Below are 21,806 nucleotides of genomic sequence, written 5' to 3' on the forward strand. Positions count from 1 at the left end.
ACTACTTCACCAACTTGGAATTTCACCTCTTATGATTTCTGGTACACCTTTCTATATATGTTTAGTTGATAGTCTAATTAAAGCCTACGAATCTAAAGTGCTCGCTCATAAGTGATATGTCGAGTAAAATATATTATCTACGGGCGACGATGAATTTAATGCTGTAGCAGCATGATTTAATCGTGTGGAACTGCATGTGCCGGCGATCTTTTCAACAAAATATTGTACTATGTGGTCCCGAATTCAAGTAAGACTTAAACAACAATTTAATATCGTCGAATACTTAACTACAAAAAATTTGCGTCTATTGTTTTCCGAAAAGAAAGGAAGGAGAAAATTACATGTGTTGATAATAATTTTCACATATTACAACGCCAGCACAAGCTTGTTTCACTAACAAGTTCAAATTCACTACCAAATACAGCTTGCGGAAGTAGGAACGAGCAGCATTTTTTAGATACTAAAGCCACCACGTTGTTGTTGTTGTTTTACATTACAAAATAGGATTATTACACGAAAACTTGTGCGACCAATGAAATTTTGACTCGTTTCTACTTCTTTTTAAACGATACTAGTAGCATTCAGTCCATAACATTAACATTTTCTTTTTTTGGTATTTTTAAATTAGATGCCAACAATTGATATGAAAAATTCACTAACCATGACGGGACGTAGACTTTTATGTGATTAAGTTTGCCAACAGCAGTTTATCTTTACTTTACTAATAAACTTCCTTAAATAGTTAGTAATATGTATTAAGTTTCAATAAGAATGAAATATCTCGATAATCATGTCGTAAAACTTATTTTACGCTCTTATTGCCTAAAAATAGTCATCCGTTCTGAGGAACCAGTATTTTTCTTTTCAGCTTTGGCATGTCGTCGCAGCTTCTTTCCCACGATGACACTAAAATTCTAGCAAAATTTCTCGTTAAATGTAATTAGCGACTTTTACAGTTACGATGACAGTGTACATCCTTGATCTTGTAGAAAATAATGTCATCTACTTCATTCACAAGTGTTAGAAAGTCTGATGCATTTTTTGAAGTTCATTCGCATTTTGTAAGCTTAAAGACGACTAAAAGTTGACTAGAGGCGATAATCTCTTGGATTTATAATAAACGAAGCTAAAACTTCTACTTGACAATTCTAAGTCTTTAGTTTCGGGGAATTTAGGATTTTTACGGCAGCATTTACACTTCTCACTGCGTGGATAATGCCTCTTAGTTAGCTGAGTCTAGTGTCTAGGATGAATGCAAGCTGTCAAATCGTTAAAAAGCAGAAGTACCGAATATATTTTTGCTCGATTACTTTCCTTTCACAGTAGAAAGTCCATTATTACTCGATTCGAGGTTCCCTACCTATTCCCTTAGAATATAATATATGTATATATTTAATTTTTCAAATGGCAAAAGCGTATGTAGCAATCGTAAATATAAAAATTTCCACGATACTGTCCTTGGCAAACTTTTTCGACTGAATTGCTTAAAACGTAGTAATTTTGGAATCATGCATGATCTGTCTAGTCTAATTATAAACAGAAAAAGACATCTATACACTATGAATAACATTCCACATTTTTTTCTATCTCAAATATTCAAATGCATTTTCAGTAAGCAAAATTTTTTAGCGGTTTAATATTTTTGTTATGCGTTCACGTATCATTATGGATGACAATATCCATCCTTTTTAAACATCCATTAAAATTGACACGTTTCGTGGCTATTGCCCTGTTAAAATAGCATTATAAACGTATATGCATTGTACGACTTTTATCTAATCGAGAACGAGTCGTATAATGACTTGTATTAGATTTGAAATTATTAGATGGAGTGAAATCTTGGAGTATAAGTTTTGCGTGAAATTTCGGTAAGATGACTCAGATATTAAATCTCAATACGTCGATCGTCTTTTCTTTTAACATCTGTCTGCTTTAATAACTTCCGACGCATAAAACACATGTATTAAAATCTTATAGAAAGTCCATATCCTAGCGTACGAGACGGTTACTCTTTAATCCCTGTGCGCTTTAAATACTTCAATTTTTTTACGCAAACCGCGACTTATTATTCCAGTTACTAGTTTAGGATATGTCACTTTGTACGAAGTCACACTTCCAAGAAAAAAAACGTAACTATTACTTGTTAAATTTGCAAATTTAAAGATTCGCACTTGTCTGAAACACTTCACTTGCAATTTTCGTTCAAACCTTCCTAGTGGAAACTGATCTCTCGGATTTCAAGACGTATCTTGAAATTTGTTTCGTATCATGAGAATATATCGAGTAAAAACATCAGCGAAGTTCATAAGTGATTCATTAAAATATAGATTAAAAATGTCTTTTATACGACATATCTCTCTCTCTCTCTCTCTCTCTCTCTCTCTCTCTCTCTCTCTCTCTTCTCTGTTCTTTTCCACTTAGTCGCGATATCCTTACAAGAAAACTGTATGCGTGTGAGGCAATTTGAATGTTGCGACACTAGCTATTAGCAATGGTAATGCAGTTAACAGTGCAGGCGCGACTAAGGGTGCGCCAACTAAGGTTTTGTAAGTTGTAGTTCCTATTAAACCACATATCCTTATAGCAGCCGCTATAAAACCGAATCCAGTACACCTGTGGAAATGAATGTACCTCACAGTAATATTTTTCATATCAAAGAAGTTTAGTGAAAACCAACAGAGAAAGTTGCAGAGAAATTTACCTTAAATGAGTAGGGAAGCTCTCAACTGTAACCAAAGTAAGCGACGTCCAAGCGACGGCGAAGACTGCTATAAAACCACCTTCGAAACCAAGCACTGCCGAACTATTCGTACCCACTAGAATTAAACACAGAGCAGATATTGACGAGAGAAATAACGAAATACCAATCATTTTTGGCCGCTGAATTACAGTGAGTGCCAGTCCTGCTAAAGCAGCAGCAGGCACAAAGGCCAATTGAGCAACTAGGTGACCATGTAGTGCTTCCTCTATATAAATATTGTAATCCAAATCGAGAGTCGGACATGGTCCACTTAAACTTAATTCCGTATTATTTTGCAGTGTACATCTCGTAAAGACTTGCGCAGATAAATCCGTATCTACAAATCTATAAACGATAGGCGAAAATGTATTTTACGTTTTGAAAAAGATATTGTCAGATATTTTTATCCCAAATACATACGTCGAGTATTTAATAACACTGTCTGTAAAGTGAGTTTTACTAGACTTTATGCTACTGAATTCTACGGATTGAAAAGTACAATTATCGAAATCTACGTGACTGAATACCATTTTTGTAAATCTGAAACAGAAATACTTTTATATAATCTAATCGAGTATTGCTTTGCACACCTGTTCATATATCTACTTACTTGCAATTTAAGAAAATTGAATGCTTGTATTGACAATTTTCTAAAGAACCACTGAATGTTTTTCCTTTGTATTCTTTTCCGGAAATGTGTACAGTGTGAGCTTTATATTCCGTGGCGCGTAAAAGTTTGAGGTATTCAGGACACCAAACCATAAGGCCATATAGTCTACAATTAAATAAACAAATGAGAATATGAAACGAAAAATGACTGAAATGTTTAACGCGAATACGTACCCAAATGATACGGTCGACCAAATGATTATAAGCACTATTGTAACGCGCAAATGGGGCGATACAAATAATTCCAGGAAAGAATTCCAAAACTAGAAATTTAATGAAAACTAAGCACCAGTCTTTACAAACATAAATAAGGATATATATTCCTACCATTTCGATAGAATAAATAATATCAGCCAAAACGCTAGTGTGATTAGTAGGAGAAGGGGGTGCCAAACCACGGGGCCTTTTAGTTGGAAGCTCTAATTCAGAAAGTTGATACTGTGCACCTGTTGCGCCTTTGCGGGCGTTATTTTTCTTGTATATTTTCTAGAGTTATAGATTAATTTTGATATAACAACGGAAGAAACGATATTATCTTAATTAAATGCATAAATATGAGAAAATACCTGATAAACCATCATTGCTTCCACATCCCTACCTGCTTCTACCAAGTACCTTGGACTTTCTGGTAGAAAAATGAGTCCAATAGTAGAGCACAATGCAGGCAAGCAACACAGTAACAGGAAGCGGTGCCAAGCACTGAAGTGTTCTTTATTTTCAAGAACTACCATTTCTCCAGTTGTAGGAACCACTACCCATGCTAGGAGAGCAGCATACACACCTCCTAATGCTCCTGCTGCTACTAGCAAACCAACCCACAAACCTCTGCTTAATCTGGGGCAACACTCTGCGAGATATGCAAATGCTAGTGGTAAAGATCCTCCTACTCTGTGATGAAATAATAGATTATGCAGTTTACTTAATGTAAATTTAAATCACATATGAATAAAAGGGAAGAAGAAAAAGGAATTTCTTACCCAATCGCAGAACAAAATCTAGCACACATAAATGTGCCATAAGTTGGCATAAAAGTGGCAACACTACTAAATAAAGCATGAACAGACATTGCAGATAACAAAGATCTGCGTCTTCCAATTCTGTCACCTAAGCCACCCCAGAATAATCCACCTAACGCAAGACCCATTAGAGTAATATTGCCTATAACACAATAACATGACAAAACAACTTGGAAGTAAGAGCATAATAAGAAGTATTAAATCAAGAAAACTAACTGAGCCATCCTTTCTCATTGTCCTCAATGCACAATTCAACTTCTGCACTTGGTAAAATATATGGTACAACAAAAAATTCAACAGTATCTGCTGCAAGACTCAAGCCTGTACACAAAGCAGCTAATACTTGGAAGTAACCAACTCCAGCCTAAAACATATTCAACAATGATGATGTATAAACATGTAAGCAGTACAACACGAAACAATAAATGTCTAATCCTTTTTTAGTATTTTTTATCGCGTATAATTCATTCGAATAACTCGAATAACTATCGAATAACTATAACAATATTTATATTTTGCGAAACTACAGTTGTAACCTCAAAAGAAATGATGGAAAATAAAGGTATTTACTGGGAAGTCATTCAGATAGCTTGGTATCTCTCGCGACTCGTATTTCGTTTTTACAATCGATTCGTCTAAAACCTCGTCCATGTTGAAATGCTGAATGACTTGAAACACTGGCAGGAATGAATTAATTAAACTGCTAAAAGAAATAACTTGGCTAAAAAGGACGCCATTTACTATAGGTTATGTTTTTGTTGTTCGATTGACAAAAGTTGAATATTTTATTTCAATGTGTCCAAAGGAGCACGGTAGCCAATGTAAATACAGATTTCAAATTTGTATAAGCCCATTGGCCTGCAAGTCGCTTCGCGCTTGTTAAAGCATTCTGAAAATAATCGATCTATAATCGATAGTGTGACACACATAAATCGATAGTCGCAATTGCTTGCGATTCTAATTCAAAACTTTAGTTGCGTAGGAGTCTTTGGAATAGTAAAGGTTCTAGTGTCTTCAGTGTGAATAAAAGAGATCGCCATTGTCAATAACTGAAGTGAATATTGAGTAGAATAATAATTGAATAGGATGCTAACAAAATGATGCAAAATATCTTGAACCAAGAAGAGACACTACCAGATCGTAAACACCACTGTCATACTAGATTAGATAGTAAGATTTTCATCTCACATTATCAAAAAATTGTTCCCTTCTTCGAAGAAAGACTTTACATTGGAAATTCAATGAAATATTCCATTATTGATGAAAGTATGACATAAAAATTCTCCTTCGATGAAACAATCGAATCAGTTTACAGGCTATCGATAGTTCGATATATTTCGATAATCGCAACTGCTTGCGATATTAATTCAAATTTTTAATTGCGTAGGAGTCTTTGGAATAGTATAGGCGTTGGTATAACCTACTCGAATTTCGCGACTTTTTTTTTGTGGTTTTAGTCTTTTCAGTGTGCATAAAAGTGATCAAAGTTGTCAATAAGTGATGTGAGCATCGAGTAGAGTGGTAATTCAAACTAGTGCCAGTAATATTACGTGAAATATCTTTAATCAAGAACAGGCAGCTCTTGACAGAAGACCAACATTATACGAGGTAAGATTTCTACTCGTCTAATTTACCACAAAGTGACTTTTTCTCCTCGAAAAGAAGACTTTTAATCGGGAATTCGGCGAAAGATTCCACAATCGGCATAAATGTAATATAAAAATGAACCGGCCAAAGACGAAGCGGTTTTAACCAGTTTTAGCATGGACGCCATCGTATTGAAAATGGTTCCCGGTCTTTCTGGACCGTTGAAAATAATTCGAGATAGTTGTAAATAGTTGTAAAATGCAGGGAAACGAACCTGCTTGATCGCGTCCTCGTGAAATTGTGCTAATAGAGTGGCGTCGGTTGTCGAGTCGATCAAATCGTGTTCGGCAGAATCGGCCGAGGCCGCATTCACGCCTGCTGTGGCTGTGTTAGTCGGTTGAGTCGTCATCTCCTCCGTGTATAATCCTCCTCTAATGCTTAGCGTGCGTTCTCCAGGCCCGGATATCGTGCCACCGCCGGAAGATGCGAGACCACCCCCGCTGCCAACGAGCCACTGGCTTTCCTCCTCCGACGAGGGCATCACTGCCACACACCATCTGCAATCATCGTCGAACGTCAACCCCTTTACGACACTGGATCAGCTGGATCAACAGGAATGGCGTCATCGGTCGTCTGAACGTAAGTCTACGAATCCTTAAAACTTCTTTCATCTTCCCAACGCTTTTCTAACCGCGTCTAAAGGTAATGATATTCGTCGATTAATGCAATTTACAACATTTCTACTATTACTATTTCAGTTTTCATGTTTATTTTGAACCTATAATAATTTACTTATCGTTATGCCTGCAGGAACCAAAATGAAGTAACTGGTTAGAATTTTTACTAATTTCTAATTAAAAAGCAGAGAGAAGTGAAGACAGTTTTTTAGCAGGTTAAGGTTGAAAAGCGTTGTCCCCTATATTAAACCTTTGCGGTCCGAATAGTCCAGTTAGTTCACGCTCGTTTGGCCACTTATTTCAACGTAATATTAGTTACAAAATATGAAGTTTCAATATAATATTAACGCATAGAAAAATGATTTATTATCATTTATAATTTATAATTTATCATTGTAGGATATCTGAAGGCAAAAATTCCTGTCTGATTCGACATAGGACCGTAAAAGAGAAAATGATTAATCTACTTAACCATTGTGAACAATTGGCAAGAGAACTCTCTTTTTTTCGTCATAAAAGTATATCTCGTCGCAAAGGAGAGAGAGAGAGAGAGAGAGAGTGAGATTTGCCAATGTTTCACCGAGAAGTTTCAAAAACAAACTTCCATAGAATTATTTCGCATACGTAATACCGCGCTTATCTTGCAACGTCAACCCGTCTACGTCACTGCAAGTCGCATCGAAGCGTGCATTTTATTATATCACGGCTAACGAGCTTCGAGCGGCCGGTACAGTCGGTTCTATACACACGCTAATTTATCGATCCTCGCGGTTCACTCGTAGTACAGCTTCGATTATGAACGCCTACGAGGCGCGCGTAGATAGCGAGCTACACGTAGCTTTATTTAAATATACACAACTACACGTGACAGCGTTGCGTCAACGTCGACCACTGTCGCGTTAACTATAACAAACTTTGTTTCCGCGACCCTTTTGTACCGTCTCTTTCACCACATTTTCCCCTTCTTTCCCACCTGCATAAAACATTCTCTATACATATTTTCCGGCCCACGACTTTACTTTTCCTCTTCTCGTATACATGGATACGTTACATCCATTCACGTTGCTCGTCAAAGAGAACAAATTAACAGGGATGAGAAAGCGAGAAAGAATTTCTGCAACTTGCATACTTATTATACGCACACACATATGAGAGCGCGCGTGTCAAGCATCGACATGTATCGTCAACTTTAGCGGCATACTTATTTTTAGTGATTCCGGGAATCAAGAGAGGCTAAAACATTCATTACGAATATAGATCTGATCACTGTGAAACTTTGCGCTTGGTGAATATTAATTTCTATTTCTTCACTGTTCGATCAAAGTTTGCGATCAATGTGCGTCGCGGGTAAGACGAAAAAAGTTTGCAGCAACTTTAATTTCAAATGTATAAAGAATTAATAGGAGATTCGATATCGATTGTAAATTAGCAGGTGGTTCGAAACTTTTCTGTACGTAGTAGATACAACGAACAACGTAATCGCTGTGAAACGATAATATGTATTCGCATAATAATGTTCCCGTGCAGCCGATGATCATTCGGTCGATGAGATAATAGCTGCGCTCTTGAAACGCGTCTGCCCGATCGTCTCTTGATCGATGCGATTATTGAAACGCTTCGACGAGGTACAATTATCGCGCGATATGCCTCCTGTGAAATCACCGAACGATAAAGCCTGTTGTATACAGTAGGAAGTTACCGACGCGTAGATTACGTGGATGTTCCGTGAAAGATAAATATTTGTCAACACTTGCCGCGATAAGTGTTGCAGAAAATGCAATGAAATGTTCTCGTTTGATTATCTTACCGACACTACATGTACGTCGATGAAAGAAAAACCTGTGAACTAGGTTCTTGCGTGCGTTATTATATTCGAATGTATGCATCTACACTTCCGACAAAATGGTATCGCGTGGTCACGGTTGCATGAACGTCGTTCTATCTGCACGTGGCTGCGTTGTCGCTGACGTATCGCCAAGTGCACTGGTCCTCGGTGTATATATATATATATATCCGTCGCGACGCGTATCGCGCGTAATAACGAGGAAATTGTGGAAATTGTACGCGGGAGACTGTTCTCGCCGGGGGCCATACGCGAGACTCTTGACTCACGCAAACACCCTGCCTGCCTGCCCGTGCTCTACGTTTCGCGTGGAAACGACGTGCGCAACCACAGTTGCATGACTGTATGTTTGACTGATCATACCAACAGGGTACAGGCGGTATTTACACAAAGAGACGAGTGATACAAATCCTCGATACGCGTGTTCTTTTTCAGACGAAGCGAATTCTTTCCAAACGATCGAATTAATCGGAAAAAATGACTAGAACGCGTGCATAGTTATTGCCAAGCTTTAATAGATGGTACTAAACAAACGCGTAATATCTCTTTACATTTAATCTTTTTCTACAGCGATAGAGAAATTTTTTGCTGCTGCGTGACAGACTGTATACGCATTCGGTGTACTGCGCGCATGATAACTGTGTTTAATCGGCGATTACCGCTAATTAGGAGACAGGCACATAGGCACGAAGAAACACGCGTGATTGTACGTTTGAACGAGACCGGCTGTCCACGATGTATTAAAATAACCCTACCTGGTTTAAACGGAAGATCTCCGCGAAACGTAACACCTTCTGAATGATGACGAACACCGTTAATTTTCAGATTAGGTGTGTCGTTGATGAGAATTCACAGGCTCGTTGAAAGGCATCAAGCTCGATCGTCGGTTTATCGATTATCCCTTATTTTGTTATCGATGGTTATTATTCGGAGATAAAACTTGGTACAATCACACGAGAGAATGTATTCAGGAAACCGTGGCGACAGTTGTCAACGACAATGACTCTTCGTCGTGTCACAGCTTGCACCTAATGGCACGATGATATAGCCGTGGATCGGCTCCAGAAGGAACGATCGTTGGATATCTCATTTAGTCGGAAATGAATCACACTTGGCTGGTTGTAACTCGATTAGGATCTCGTGCCACTCCATTAACGTAACGTTGCTCCATCCAGCCGGTAGTCTTCAACGGACCTTCCTCTTACGGATAAATTCAAAGGGAAAAAGAACGTATACATATACAGCTCTCTATCTCTCTCTGATCTGTCTCGTCTGTTCATCCGATTAATCACCGGTAACGCACACTTTTCTCACGTTGATTATTTCTCGTCGATGCAATAATCACGTTGCACCTCCGGGTTTTTTGCGCGCGGCGTGTCTTAGAAATCAATGAAGGGACGGTGAGCCGTGGACAGAAGAACCCTCGAACCACTCTCTCTCTGTCTCTTTCTCTGGATCTCTCTTTCTCTCCAACTACTGACACACCGTTTTATTTCGACGACCACTTGGCAATTTCTCACGAGTCTCAGCAGATCGGCCGGCTTTATATTTCGTTGAAATAATCGTGTGACGTTGGTAGCTCGGTCTCAGGCGTTGTCTGAATGCCCGTGAAAAGCGAGCAGCTCGGTAACATTTTCATAGTATGAGGCAAACAACACTGCGCGTGTATCGATTGAGGGAACAACTACGTGCCGTTAGAATCACCTTCGCCCTATATAGCGAACCACCACTATATACCTCCCCTCCGAGCGACGTCAACTCGACTCGGGTGTTTGTGGAACGGCTCATAGACGGTATCTTCCAAATCTAGACCCTTTGCTAGCAAGGGTTGTCGACCCATCTTGCCTTCCATCTCATTCTTTCTCACCAAGTTATTATTAACGTTCTCCGTGAACTGGCTTCAAAATATGGATTCTCTCTGTTCGAGCGTTCTCTGTAAACTGACTTTAAAATTCATTGGAACGGGTCTATTCGGAAGAGGATCTTGTTATACGGGATGATTTTTCTTTTCGACGTAATTCGTTTAGCAGAGATTGGAGATAAGAGGATTTCGGTATAACGGTATGCGCAGTAGGATCGTGATTTATATTTGAAATAATTGCCATCGTTTGGTAGAAAACACTACTTTGTCAGGGATAAAAATATATGCTTTATTAATTGTCAGAAAGTTCATCGTCCTCGACTGCATTCGCCTTCTCTTCCATTTTTGTCCGTGCAATCAGCTCTTTGGCTGGATTGAACACGCCGTTCGTTTGTACGTTGCATATGTAACACCTTGTGCTCTTCTTGTACTGCTCTAGGGCGCATTTCTCGCAGAAATAATGCTTGCATCTGAAAAAGAAAATATTTCACGTGTATATTCTGTTCCACTAGAAACTGCCTATCCTTAAGAATATAAATGTATGTACTTCGTAATCACAGGATCCGTAAAACTATTCCGGCATATGAAACATTTGAACGGCAATGTTTCTTCGTCGCTATTTATCTCGTATTTCTTGTCATCCTCGTCTCCACTGTTATTGTACTCTCCTGTGGCCGCTTCTCTTTCCAATTGCCAGCCTAATTTGTAGTCCGAACGATCGTGAAGAAATTTACAGCTATCTAGAAACGAAATTGTACTTGTAAGTGAAGATAAATAGACAAATGTTCTTCTGATTGAAATCGTTTTAATTCTATTCACCTCCAAAACCACAGAAACCAGTTTCCTTGTAATCTTTACATATATCTGGTTGATAGTCCCACCTAACTGTTGCTCTGAGGTTAGATGGTGCTCTGATAGGTCCTTTACGTACCATACCACTGGAGGCATTTCCAGCAGCTGTGTCCTTTTTCTTATAATATTGAGCATAATTGTTCAAGCCTCTGTAAATTTTATCATCTTCTTTTCCTTCCAGTTCCTGAAAACATATTGTTATATTATGTATAACATTGTTCCACTTTTAGATATTATTTTACTTTAATATCTTTATCTATGTACTTCGTTTATTTTTTGAGCCTTTTCAAACAAAGCTTGAGCATCCTTGTCTTTCTCTGTCTCTGTCTCTAACACTGCTGTTGCTCCTTGATCACTTGGCCCTGCTGGCATAGGAGTCCTGGAGCTTTTATAAGAAACTGTAATACCTTCCTCCTCGCTACTATCATGATTAATCTCTTTCCTTTGATCCTTAAATCTTCTTGTATTAGTCTGTAAAGCACTGTATTTATAAAAAGTTTCCATGTTTGATAAAACTCCAATTTGTTTGGACATAAAGTTATTTGTTAACACGGATCGCGTGGTTCTGACTGATACGTACGCTTTGTTTCATAGGATTGTGATCATCTTGCTTCTTCTCCTTCTTTACTACCGTAGTTTCATCCTCGCTGCTCTCTGTTACGAATGTAAGCACAACAAATAAGTTAATATTTACGTACGTTAAACCTAACCTATAAAGGATGCTAATCGAGTTTAAATAATGAAATTACGGTCTACTGTAACCAAATGGAAAATCTAACGTTACTTCAACATACTTACCCTCTTCGTCATGTGCTGTTTTACGTTTTCTAGCCGCACTTCGATTTTTTCTTCTTTTAAATAAAAACGTGCAATTTTTCTTGTCTGTTTTGGCTTCTGCGTCTTCCATATTTGTTTTGTAAACAACCTGGTTCCAGTGATTTTCTAACTTGGAGATTTAATATTTATCGACCATTTGAGAATCTGTACAAGTAAATATTCCGAATTTCTGCTCAGCCATACGATATTGAATTCACTTAAACGAGTGAAACTTTCGAGCAAGTACGTTCCAAAGGTATTATACGTGTCTTTTTCTAAAATTAATAGGTTATATTTGACTAATCAGAGACGCTACATGATTGAGTCAAATCGTAGCTTGATAGAATTAAAAGAAATTTCAACATCGAACGAAAGCGTAAATGAAATAGTTCCGTTAGATAAGAAGATATGCAGATTTATTATCCTAATCTGTGTTAAATCACATAAGAAAAAGTTCCTCGAAGAGAAATTAACGAGAAATTTTTGGCGCGTTTCAGAGAAGTCAATATGAATAATAAAAAAAATATGGCAATTGATTTTCAAGACAATATGATACTGCTAACGAGGAAATATTTAAAACGTAAGATAATGTGCCCTGAAACAAAGTTCAGACATCATGTTAAAGAAAGACTGCATATATTGGAACTGTTAAAAAGAACAGTAGAAATGGGTGAAAGTAATTCTGCTTTGTTAATTGGACCTAGGGGTAGTGGAAAAACAACAGTATGTTTAAATTATTAGTTTTAGTAAAAAAAGAATCCATTACACCTTTGTAGTTTATTTATATAGACTTTTATTCTTTTAGTTAATAAACAGTGTTTTAAAAGAATTGTCATCTATGAAAAATTTCAAAGATAATACATTGATAGTGAATCTTCATGGTCTTGTTCATACTGATGATCGTTTGGCTCTAAAGGATGCCACTCGTCAGATGCAACTAGAAAATGTGGTTGGTGATAAAGTGTTTGGTACATTTGCAGAAAATTTAACTTTCCTCCTTGAATGTCTAAAGTCTGGTGACAAGAAGCATTCGAAACCAGTTATTTTTATATTAGATGAATTTGACTTGTTTTGTGAACACCACAATCAGACTCTGTTGTATAATTTGTTTGACATTGCTCAGTCTGCACAAGTAAGTGTAGATTAAACCCTTGCATTAATCTTAGATTGATTATCATTTAATTAAGCTTTAATCTTCTTAGGCACCGATATGTGTAATAGGAATGACTTGTAGATTGGATGTTATAGAACTTTTAGAAAAAAGAGTTAAATCAAGATTTTCTCATAGGCAAATATTTCTGTTTCCTGGGGATACATCATCCTCAGAACAACCAACATCTGCCTTTAATGATCGCTTAGAACTTTTCCAACATCTACTTAGTCTTCCTGATGATGAGAATGTAAATAGGATAGAACAGCAATATGATGACTGTACAATAGATCCACAGTTTGGATCTGTGTGGAATGATTATATTAAAACATTAGTTAGCAATGCCACTATGATAAATTTGTTAAAAAGAATGTATCAAATTGATATAAGTGAAAGAAGCTTTAGAAATTTCTTAGCAGTTGTTGTTTCTACATTATCAGAGAAGCATCAGAGATTAGAGGTCTCTGATTTTGTAGAAGCAAGTAAAATGTTTTCTCAAGATGATAAAGTAATAATGCTTGAGGGATTGTCCGTATTAGAAATGTGTTTAGTAAGTGTACTTATAGCGTTCTTTTTCTAGCATGAACATATTTCTTAAAATATGTTGTTCTTTTAGATAATAGCAATGAAACATGAAACAGACATTTATGAAGGGGAGCCGTTTAATTTTGATGCAATTTACGATCGTTATATTAAATTTGCTAATCAAAATTCTTCTATACAAACTGTTCAGAAGCCTGTTATCATGAAGGCATTTGAACACATTAAGGTAAGGATTGTTAAGTAGGAGTGAAATAGTGTTATTGCATATTATTCAAGTAGTAAGAACATGGACATCATTTCCACAGAATTTGGAGTTCTTATTACCAGCAAGTGGTACAAATTCAACAGTTGAGAAAGAGTATCAATATTATAAATTTTTACTCACATCACAGCAAGTCATGGAAGCTGTGAAAAATTATTCTGGATTGCCCACAGAAATCTCTCAATGGGCTTTGACTAACATGGAATAATGATGGTTTAAAACGTGTATTTTATGAACAAGTAGGAGACTCGTTTTTTTCAAAAGCCACTTCATTATAATTATTTATTAAAGAGGGCAGAATTTCGTTTCCTATATTATATTTTATACAGGCGTTTTAAATGTGTGTTCATTTCAAAGGTATATGTTTTTACATATATAAAGTTATACATATATACTGGCGTACTTAGTATTAAAAAAAAAGAAAAAAAAAGAAAAAGAAAAAAATATCGAGTATTTTCTAAACACTACGATATTCAACTAATTCACGCGATATCATACACGAAAGATCGCAGCTTGCATTTACAATAAGAGATTATCATAAGTGTGTAAATAGATTTAATATTTGGTAATATTGAATAAGGTGAAAGAAATGAGGAATTGTTATTTTCTGATTGTCTATACAATACAGTCTTCAGACATCAATTCCTGCCTATCGCGTAGCATAATGAAACGTCCGATATTACGTCCTTAATAAATAAGGGCGACAAATAACTTTTCATAACAATATTTTATCTGAAACTTAACTATAATAAAGAAAGAGATTTCTGTATATGTGCCATGCTATTAATCAAGATATATTATACGTATTTACTATGTCTGTGATCTTTCAACAGGATTGTTCCCTATACACTAGCAACCATAATTCTCATTTGCGTAGTTGTTTAAGATTTTAATTATTTATCAGAGTATGCGTGTACATTGTACGGTGTCACGGTAACGTGTGAAAGCGTTAGAATATGGACGTGAATACGTTTATACATTTCTAATAAATTTACGATTGAGATATCGTTAAAAGGCATTTAAAAACACTATTCCAGCCAGGCGAAATTTGGCTTACTTCTACCGGTTAGTACAGCGTCGGTAATTGTATTCATTTGAGGACTCCTTGATAGCTTCGTACCGAGAGTAAACTTTTTTCCGTGCTTCAAGTAATTTTTACGACAGTATTTTTCAACGTAGGAATCGTGACCTATTGCAAGTCGAACTGTGTATAGTCAATCGAGCAATATTTTTCAATCGAATGTATCTTACCAGGATTTATTCCCACAGGATGCACCTTTGCTAATTCGTGTTCTTGCGAAACTGGACAAAGAGCAGACATGGCTCTACTTACTCCAATCTAGTAATATACATATCGTATTTTGTAATGTACAGAATTTTTTTAATTATGATCATGTAATGGTTAAAATAAAAACCTGCATATGTCGTATTCGATGTTCCACCAGATCAGCGCCAAGAAGCTCATCGTGAACGCTCATTCTAATTGGTATAATTTTATTTATGACCTAAAAAAGTGGGATGCCAACTTAAATAAGTATTTTCAACAAAGACAGTGTGCTTTGAATAATATTTCGTTCACACTACCCATAATAAAGTAATAGATGTTGTAAAACTCCAAACTGCTAGGCATACAACTACAAAACATTGCACACCTAACAAATACCATCCTCCTCCTGTAAAAATTAACATTTTTTTGTGAAATCTAATCATGTAGCAAAATGAAGATATAATTGCAAACCCTTGAATAATCCTTTTCTTCCACTGGTGGTATTAAGGGGATGTGGATTGTCTGCAAATAAACCAATGGCAATAATACCCCAAATTCCACTTGCACCTGTATCAAGGGAAAAATAATTAAGACTAGGTGTGCACAGAGAATAAATGAATAGGAATAAAAACAGAGGCTGGAACCATGTGTTGCACTGGCTCCAACAGGATCATCAATATGCATCTTATCTAACATTGGCATTGCAAAACATGTAATAGAAGCACCGATCATTCCAACAGTTATGGCCTCCCAGGCTCTGAAAAGAAAACAACCACCTAACTGACTCTGTAAAGCTATTGTTAATACAAAAAACTCACCTGTAATTGCAACCAATGCACCAAGAATACCATTTATTTGACTTAGAATATCAATTCCATTTCGATTATTTAGGCTGAAACCTAGTCCAATTAAACCACCCCCCATACTTGCTAGCATTGTAGAAACTGCTGCTCTAGCAGCATATTGCCATCTTTGACCACTGATACCATATGTACTACCACTGTTGAAAGCTAACCAACCCCACCTTGTACATCATTAATGTCTATTAATATATTTTATGATTCAAATCTGTTGTAAATGAAAAATGTTTAATTATTTCTTTTACCAAAGTACAAATAAGCCCATAATAGCATTGACTGGACTTCCAAGAGGTAGTGGGTCAATTCCATTATCATATCTGCCTAGTCTTGGTCCCAACATAATGGCACATGCAAGTGCTACCATAAATTAGTATTTAAAACACCTGTTGATAAATTCTTTTGACGAAATAAAGATGGTAACTGTTTACCAGAGGTACCACCAACAAGATGCACTACTCCTGAACCAGCAATGTCAACAGCACCCATATTTTTTAAGAAACCTTGATCACCCCATATCCATCCTGCTGGTACGCAATACACGATTGTGTTTAAGAATGAAAATAGACAATATGCTTTGAAATTGCATCTGGAATCATACCGAGTCTAAGTAAAGTGACAAAACATAATTTATTGCTTCGCATAATTACCGTTCTGCCATGGCACCGCTAACAATCGTCGTTGAAGTAGTAGCGAAGCTTAATTGGAACAAAAATGCGGCACATTTTGGTCCCATAAATTTATCGTCTAACGAAGGATCCATTAAAAATTCTCCCATACCGATGAAAGGATTATTCAGCCTGTCTGATCCAAAGCTCATTGCAAAACCAAATGCCCAATAAGTTAAACCACCGAGTACTATATCTACCACATTCTTCATCATAATGTTAACTTCATTCTTTAAGGAGACACATCCAGACTCTAACATACCGAAACCTAAGTAAACGAAGTAATAAAAATTGTTGTACTCCTCAACGTCGTCTAATTTTTGGACTTTACCCGTTTGCATAGTAAAGATTATGAAGGAATTCGTCACAATCCAGTTACTATCTTCTTGATTCAGATTATAAGCAGAAGCAACGTACGCTTCAGTAACTGAAGCATTTATGGTGGTAGTTCCGTTGTTTTCTACTTCCATAATATTTCACGACTTCTTTCGCAAAAGGTATAGCATTAACTGGATGGTATTTTCCGCTTGTCGTCTTAGAAAGCAATACTGTTGTGGTAAACATATTAAAAATGGACGAACCAGGACGAAAACATATCAATTATGAACGAGATCGCAATTTCAACAGCTTTTTCTCGATATCGGAAGAATTCTCCATACATATTATCAAAAACAGATGATTTTTCGGATAGGAAATAATTATTTTCGCATAGTTTGTTTTTATATTTTTTTATTGGCCCATATCCAGCCGTTACAAAAAATTTTCACCTCACCACATGTTCAGCAATTTCCTTCCATTCCTTTATGATTAAATAATATTAAATCATGCGAATGGAATAATACTAGCCTAAATAAGGGAAAATTGTATCACATAAAACAATCTACATAAAATCATAAATTTATCATTAGACAATTCTAAATATTAGTAACATTTAAATAATTGTTAATGCGTGTAAATATATTTTTAACAACGAGTCAAGTTAATTATTCTTTTCAAATGTGAAGGAAAGTTTTCCATTTAATGCTTTTCCAATTTTGTAATACCAGGCTAGACATGACACAAGATCACATAACAGCTCTGATTAGTCATTCTTACATCCAGTTTTGCCTAAGCTTCCTTGGTCAGCAGTGAGTGATGGAATAAAAAAATACGTCGCTCGTGTAGTTGGTAAACGAACGTGCCCAATTTATCTTAAGGAAGCAAACGTAATTAATTTAGGACTAAAAGGACTACGTTTTTGAAGATGGCAAATTTTTTTTGTATGCTCTTTCATTTGGATGTTGTCTTCTTTTTTTCTTTTTCTTTTGTAATTTAGTGTCCATACACATTTTCATCACTGTATGCTATGTACAGGAAGAAATCTTCTTCATGATGCTCCTATAAAAATTAAAATCATAATATAAATATATACATATAAATTTTGTACATTGTAGAAGAATTTGAAATTAGATAATTACCGCATAGAGAGATCCCATATTAGCACTTGTCGGAGGAATGATGTTGTTCACAAAGAAGAAGAGAGCATCTTCTGGACGAAGATTAATTCGTTTACGGATTAAAAAGTAAAACTGTCCCACAGACAAATCAGATGGTACTAGATACTTTTGTTTGTCCAAATCACTAATTTTAGCTTTCGGAGCTTTCTCAACAATTACCTGAAAAATACAAATTCTCTTTGTTATTGTCACTTATTAAATAATAATGACAAAACATGAAGAATTAATTTTATTTAAAAATTTAATATCATCAAAATTTTCTTTACTGTTACTTAAACCATGAAATATGCATAAACCTTGGCTCACTGTCAAGATCAAACACCAGCTTTAAAATCCATGTTTGATACTACATGCATTTGACATTTATCCAAGTCTCTGAAGTAATAACAGCTGGTCTCCATTTTCAAATATTTCATTCCGCGTAATAAAACAAAAATTTTGCAATTCCCCTTCAAATCGATCGAAAAGAGACAAATATTTTCTTCCTTCCTGTCCCATTCCATCGATCGGAATATTTATTACTGCTATAGGCGTAGTGGGATCAGCAGACTCGAATAATGGCAAGGCAAATGCACAAAGAAATCCGATAGAAACGGTGAAAAGGATCATTTATTGCGCGTAAATCCAAGAAAAAAATGTTACATCGTCTCGAAACATGAACGAATATAACGTAAAAATTGACAAGCTGACCTTGACTCATTTCTGATCAGGAAATTTCACGGATACGAATCGAATCGACGTTAACGAGTTAAACTCGCCCAAGCAATTCCAATCGAACCATCCTAACATCACGATTAATCAATTACTGTTACAAAAGGGCAGTTCGTATTTCACAAGTAGGAAGAACGATATTCTTTTTAGTTTACTGACACAATGATTATATTTTGCGAGACGTGATACTCACAGGGACCCTATCGGGATATTTTCGTCGAATCTTTTCACCCTCGACCTTCCTTTTTTCAAAGGAGTGTTTCTCCTTGTAATGAAACTTCATTGTTCTCGTTCAATTGCACGAGCCGTGCAATTTCATGAACTCGTTCTTCTCCTCCGCTTCCCGATAGCCTGTCTTTCCAATCGATTCACACGGTTTTCTGCTGATATTTCGAACTGGAAATACGACGATACGATACTCTTCTCCACTTCTGTCACAACAATCGCCGTGCGTCAGTTCGTCTGCGCACTGCGATGCCTTTCTACGCTCTACGCCAACGCGAAATAGTCCCCCTCGATTTCTGTTGGTGAAACCACACGAATGAAAAACACAAACGTAGAGATAAGACGATATGTGAAAGCAATTTATTTAAACAACGGGAGTATGCTTTAACGCGTTATCGTGATATCTGTTCAATGAGAGAAGAATGGTTCACAGATGTATTTAATAGATAAGATAGGACCGTCTCAACGAATTCGACGTTTCGTAGGATATCCTTTAATAGTATTTTAGAACACATGGATTGGAAAGATAAATATGCTGATAAATTGTTTCGATAATTTCTATGCTGATTTGTATATGGATAGTGTAGTTTTAAAAAGGAAGGGAAGTATCGTAGAAATTGGTTGTTTATATTATTATACACATGATTGCGCATTTTATTCATTCGTGTTTTCAGATTTTTTAATTATATAGCGTTGTTGTTTTTTTTTTTTTTTTGCAATGTTTTAAGAGTAAGGTACATAGAAACGACGTTAATTGAATAACAATGATCAAAGTTCTTGAAATATGCGGGTGCTGAATCTACTCGGGGGATCTGAAAATACCTTAAATAGGTACGAGTGTGTCGATGATAAAGAATGACTTATGCTTTTCAACACTATACGTCACCTGGCGTATGTTCCTGTATTCTCAGTTTGCGGAGTGTTTACAATAAATTTTACTTCTTTGTTCTTTTTTACTGGTAGTGCACGTGATTTACATACCAAGAATCTGCCATTACCACGATAATTTTAACATTGTTTACAGTTAATTTCAAAGATTTAAAATTTGTTTGGTTTTTATGGGAATTAATAAATGGTAGACAAATTGTACTTTTTAAGAAAAATACAGCATAAATTGTTTTCATTGTTTATTAATAGAAATATGTACAGATGATTCTGTAATTGCGCATAGAATTAAAACAAACTTTACTCTGCATCCTCCTCATCGTCATCTTCTTGGCTGTTAATCTGGAAGTACCTTAATTCATAGGTTTCTTTGTCCACTGACACTACACGCAACCAATCACGCAATTTATTTTTCTTCAAGTACTTCTTTGTTAGATATTTAAGATACCTACATAGACAGGTCATCAAATTAGTGCAAATATCGGTTATCTTGGTAAAATTAATGTTAAAACGGACAATAGCGATAAATAATACGTTAATTACTTCTCACGTAGTACTTTTAAGTACTGGACAATACCCACCGCTTAGAGAAGTCAGTATCACTATTGACAGACAGCTTCATTTTGTCCCTTTCCAAGGAAACAGCATTGCCAAAATTGTTCGTTTTTCCTGAAACCTTAATTCTCTCGTGCAGGTACTTTTCCTGTAAAAATAAACAGTACCGTTGTACATAACTGTTATAGGTCTTTGATACACGTGAGGTTAAGATTACGATGTATCGAAGGTTAAGTGCCGATAAGCAAAAAAAGTCTTACAGTCGAATTAGTCGAAAAACGATAAAAAAAGAATGCAAATATTTTGAAAAACTTACAAAATTTCCTACATCCATAATGTTATCTTCTGCGGGATGTGTACAGTCAATAGTGAATTTAAGGGACACCTTTTTCTTTTGGCCTTTGCCCCGAAGGACCTGTTTTTTGGGGGACGGCCCTTTAGACTTTTTCGCAGCGGTCTGAAAAACGCGTAATTCCTCATTTTGAGATTCTTTTAATTGAACAACTTGCCATATTTGTAGTAACACATGTGCCAGTTACTGGTCACCGTCTAGGTTGGAAGTTTACATCGAACAATATCTTGGTAATCTTTTTGAAAAAGCAAATATAATTGTATCACAATGAAAGATCCTGACACGTTGTTGTACATTTTCAACAAATTTAAGAAAAAAATCTTGGAACATTTTCAAATTATTCTTATTTTTTTCGACGAATAGAAAACTCACCGGAGCCATGTTTACAAATGGTCGAGAAATGGAAGAATCTATCGCTACGCGGCGCTACGAACGTTCCATTGATACCAGTGGTGTACCATCTCCAAATGGAACCCTGGGTGTTTACAAAAAGTTTTCTTCATACTTTTCAACGCAACCCATTTTCTCAACGATCGCGTTTAACATCCATATCGATCTACGACGAATAAAAATAGAAATTAAGGGGGCAAGGATGTAACGAATATTCTCTCGTCTTTCTCATAATTGTGTTTATTTAAGGCTAATATACAGTAACATCTAAAACTAGATGAACATAGACTTTTCTCGATCGGTAAATCGAACGACGCTCAACACAACCGATTATCGCGATTGTTAATCGTATCTCTATACCTTGTAATAATAATACGTTAACTG

General features: G+C 36.1%; 6 protein-coding genes across 6 annotated transcripts; 1 reads left to right on the forward strand and 5 right to left on the reverse strand.

The window, feature by feature from the left end:
• Positions 1–2,363: 2,363 nt before the first annotated feature.
• On the reverse strand, positions 2,364–10,171 carry LOC108579584 (synaptic vesicle glycoprotein 2B-like). The gene is made up of 11 exons (XM_017943156.1): positions 10,164–10,171; positions 6,287–6,569; positions 4,642–4,789; positions 4,387–4,567; positions 3,976–4,297; positions 3,737–3,895; positions 3,584–3,672; positions 3,351–3,515; positions 3,161–3,280; positions 2,702–3,085; positions 2,364–2,613 (listed from the first exon to the last, which is right to left on the reverse strand). The coding sequence occupies exons 1-11, from the start codon at positions 10,169–10,171 to the stop codon at positions 2,433–2,435; spliced, it is 2,040 nt and encodes a 679-aa protein (XP_017798645.1). The 3' UTR covers positions 2,364–2,432.
• A 514-nt stretch (positions 10,172–10,685) lies between these two features.
• Positions 10,686–12,312, reverse strand: LOC108579626 (RING finger protein 113A). The gene is made up of 6 exons (XM_017943208.1): positions 12,044–12,312; positions 11,826–11,899; positions 11,510–11,716; positions 11,213–11,429; positions 10,941–11,133; positions 10,686–10,863 (listed from the first exon to the last, which is right to left on the reverse strand). Exons 1-6 carry the CDS (start codon positions 12,150–12,152, stop codon positions 10,686–10,688), a joined length of 978 nt encoding a protein of 325 aa, XP_017798697.1. The 5' UTR covers positions 12,153–12,312.
• Positions 12,313–12,568: 256 nt separating this feature from the next.
• Positions 12,569–14,224, forward strand: LOC108579494 (origin recognition complex subunit 4). The gene is made up of 5 exons (XM_017943038.1): positions 12,569–12,784; positions 12,867–13,193; positions 13,264–13,761; positions 13,828–13,980; positions 14,060–14,224. Exons 1-5 carry the CDS (start codon positions 12,569–12,571, stop codon positions 14,222–14,224), a joined length of 1,359 nt encoding a protein of 452 aa, XP_017798527.1.
• An 820-nt stretch (positions 14,225–15,044) lies between these two features.
• Positions 15,045–17,278, reverse strand: LOC108579672 (putative ammonium transporter 3). The gene is made up of 11 exons (XM_017943259.1): positions 17,140–17,278; positions 16,791–17,076; positions 16,572–16,729; positions 16,389–16,500; positions 16,102–16,307; positions 15,928–16,059; positions 15,755–15,850; positions 15,601–15,689; positions 15,432–15,521; positions 15,268–15,355; positions 15,045–15,205 (listed from the first exon to the last, which is right to left on the reverse strand). Exons 1-11 carry the CDS (start codon positions 17,276–17,278, stop codon positions 15,045–15,047), a joined length of 1,557 nt encoding a protein of 518 aa, XP_017798748.1.
• An 832-nt stretch (positions 17,279–18,110) lies between these two features.
• LOC108579574 (gamma-aminobutyric acid receptor-associated protein) lies at positions 18,111–19,718 on the reverse strand. The gene is made up of 3 exons (XM_017943146.1): positions 19,209–19,718; positions 18,266–18,463; positions 18,111–18,185 (listed from the first exon to the last, which is right to left on the reverse strand). The coding sequence occupies exons 1-3, from the start codon at positions 19,296–19,298 to the stop codon at positions 18,120–18,122; spliced, it is 354 nt and encodes a 117-aa protein (XP_017798635.1). The 5' UTR covers positions 19,299–19,718; the 3' UTR covers positions 18,111–18,119.
• Positions 19,719–20,408: 690 nt separating this feature from the next.
• LOC108579598 (60S ribosomal protein L22-like) lies at positions 20,409–21,422 on the reverse strand. Its single transcript, XM_017943172.1, has 4 exons — positions 21,405–21,422; positions 20,997–21,137; positions 20,707–20,828; positions 20,409–20,573 (listed from the first exon to the last, which is right to left on the reverse strand). Exons 1-4 carry the CDS (start codon positions 21,411–21,413, stop codon positions 20,426–20,428), a joined length of 420 nt encoding a protein of 139 aa, XP_017798661.1. The 5' UTR covers positions 21,414–21,422; the 3' UTR covers positions 20,409–20,425.
• Between the last annotated feature and the right edge of the window lie 384 nt (positions 21,423–21,806).

The sequence above is a fragment of the Habropoda laboriosa genome, unplaced genomic scaffold (assembly GCF_001263275.1).
Source record: "Habropoda laboriosa isolate 0110345459 unplaced genomic scaffold, ASM126327v1 scaffold33, whole genome shotgun sequence".
NCBI lineage: Eukaryota > Metazoa > Arthropoda > Insecta > Hymenoptera > Apidae > Habropoda > Habropoda laboriosa.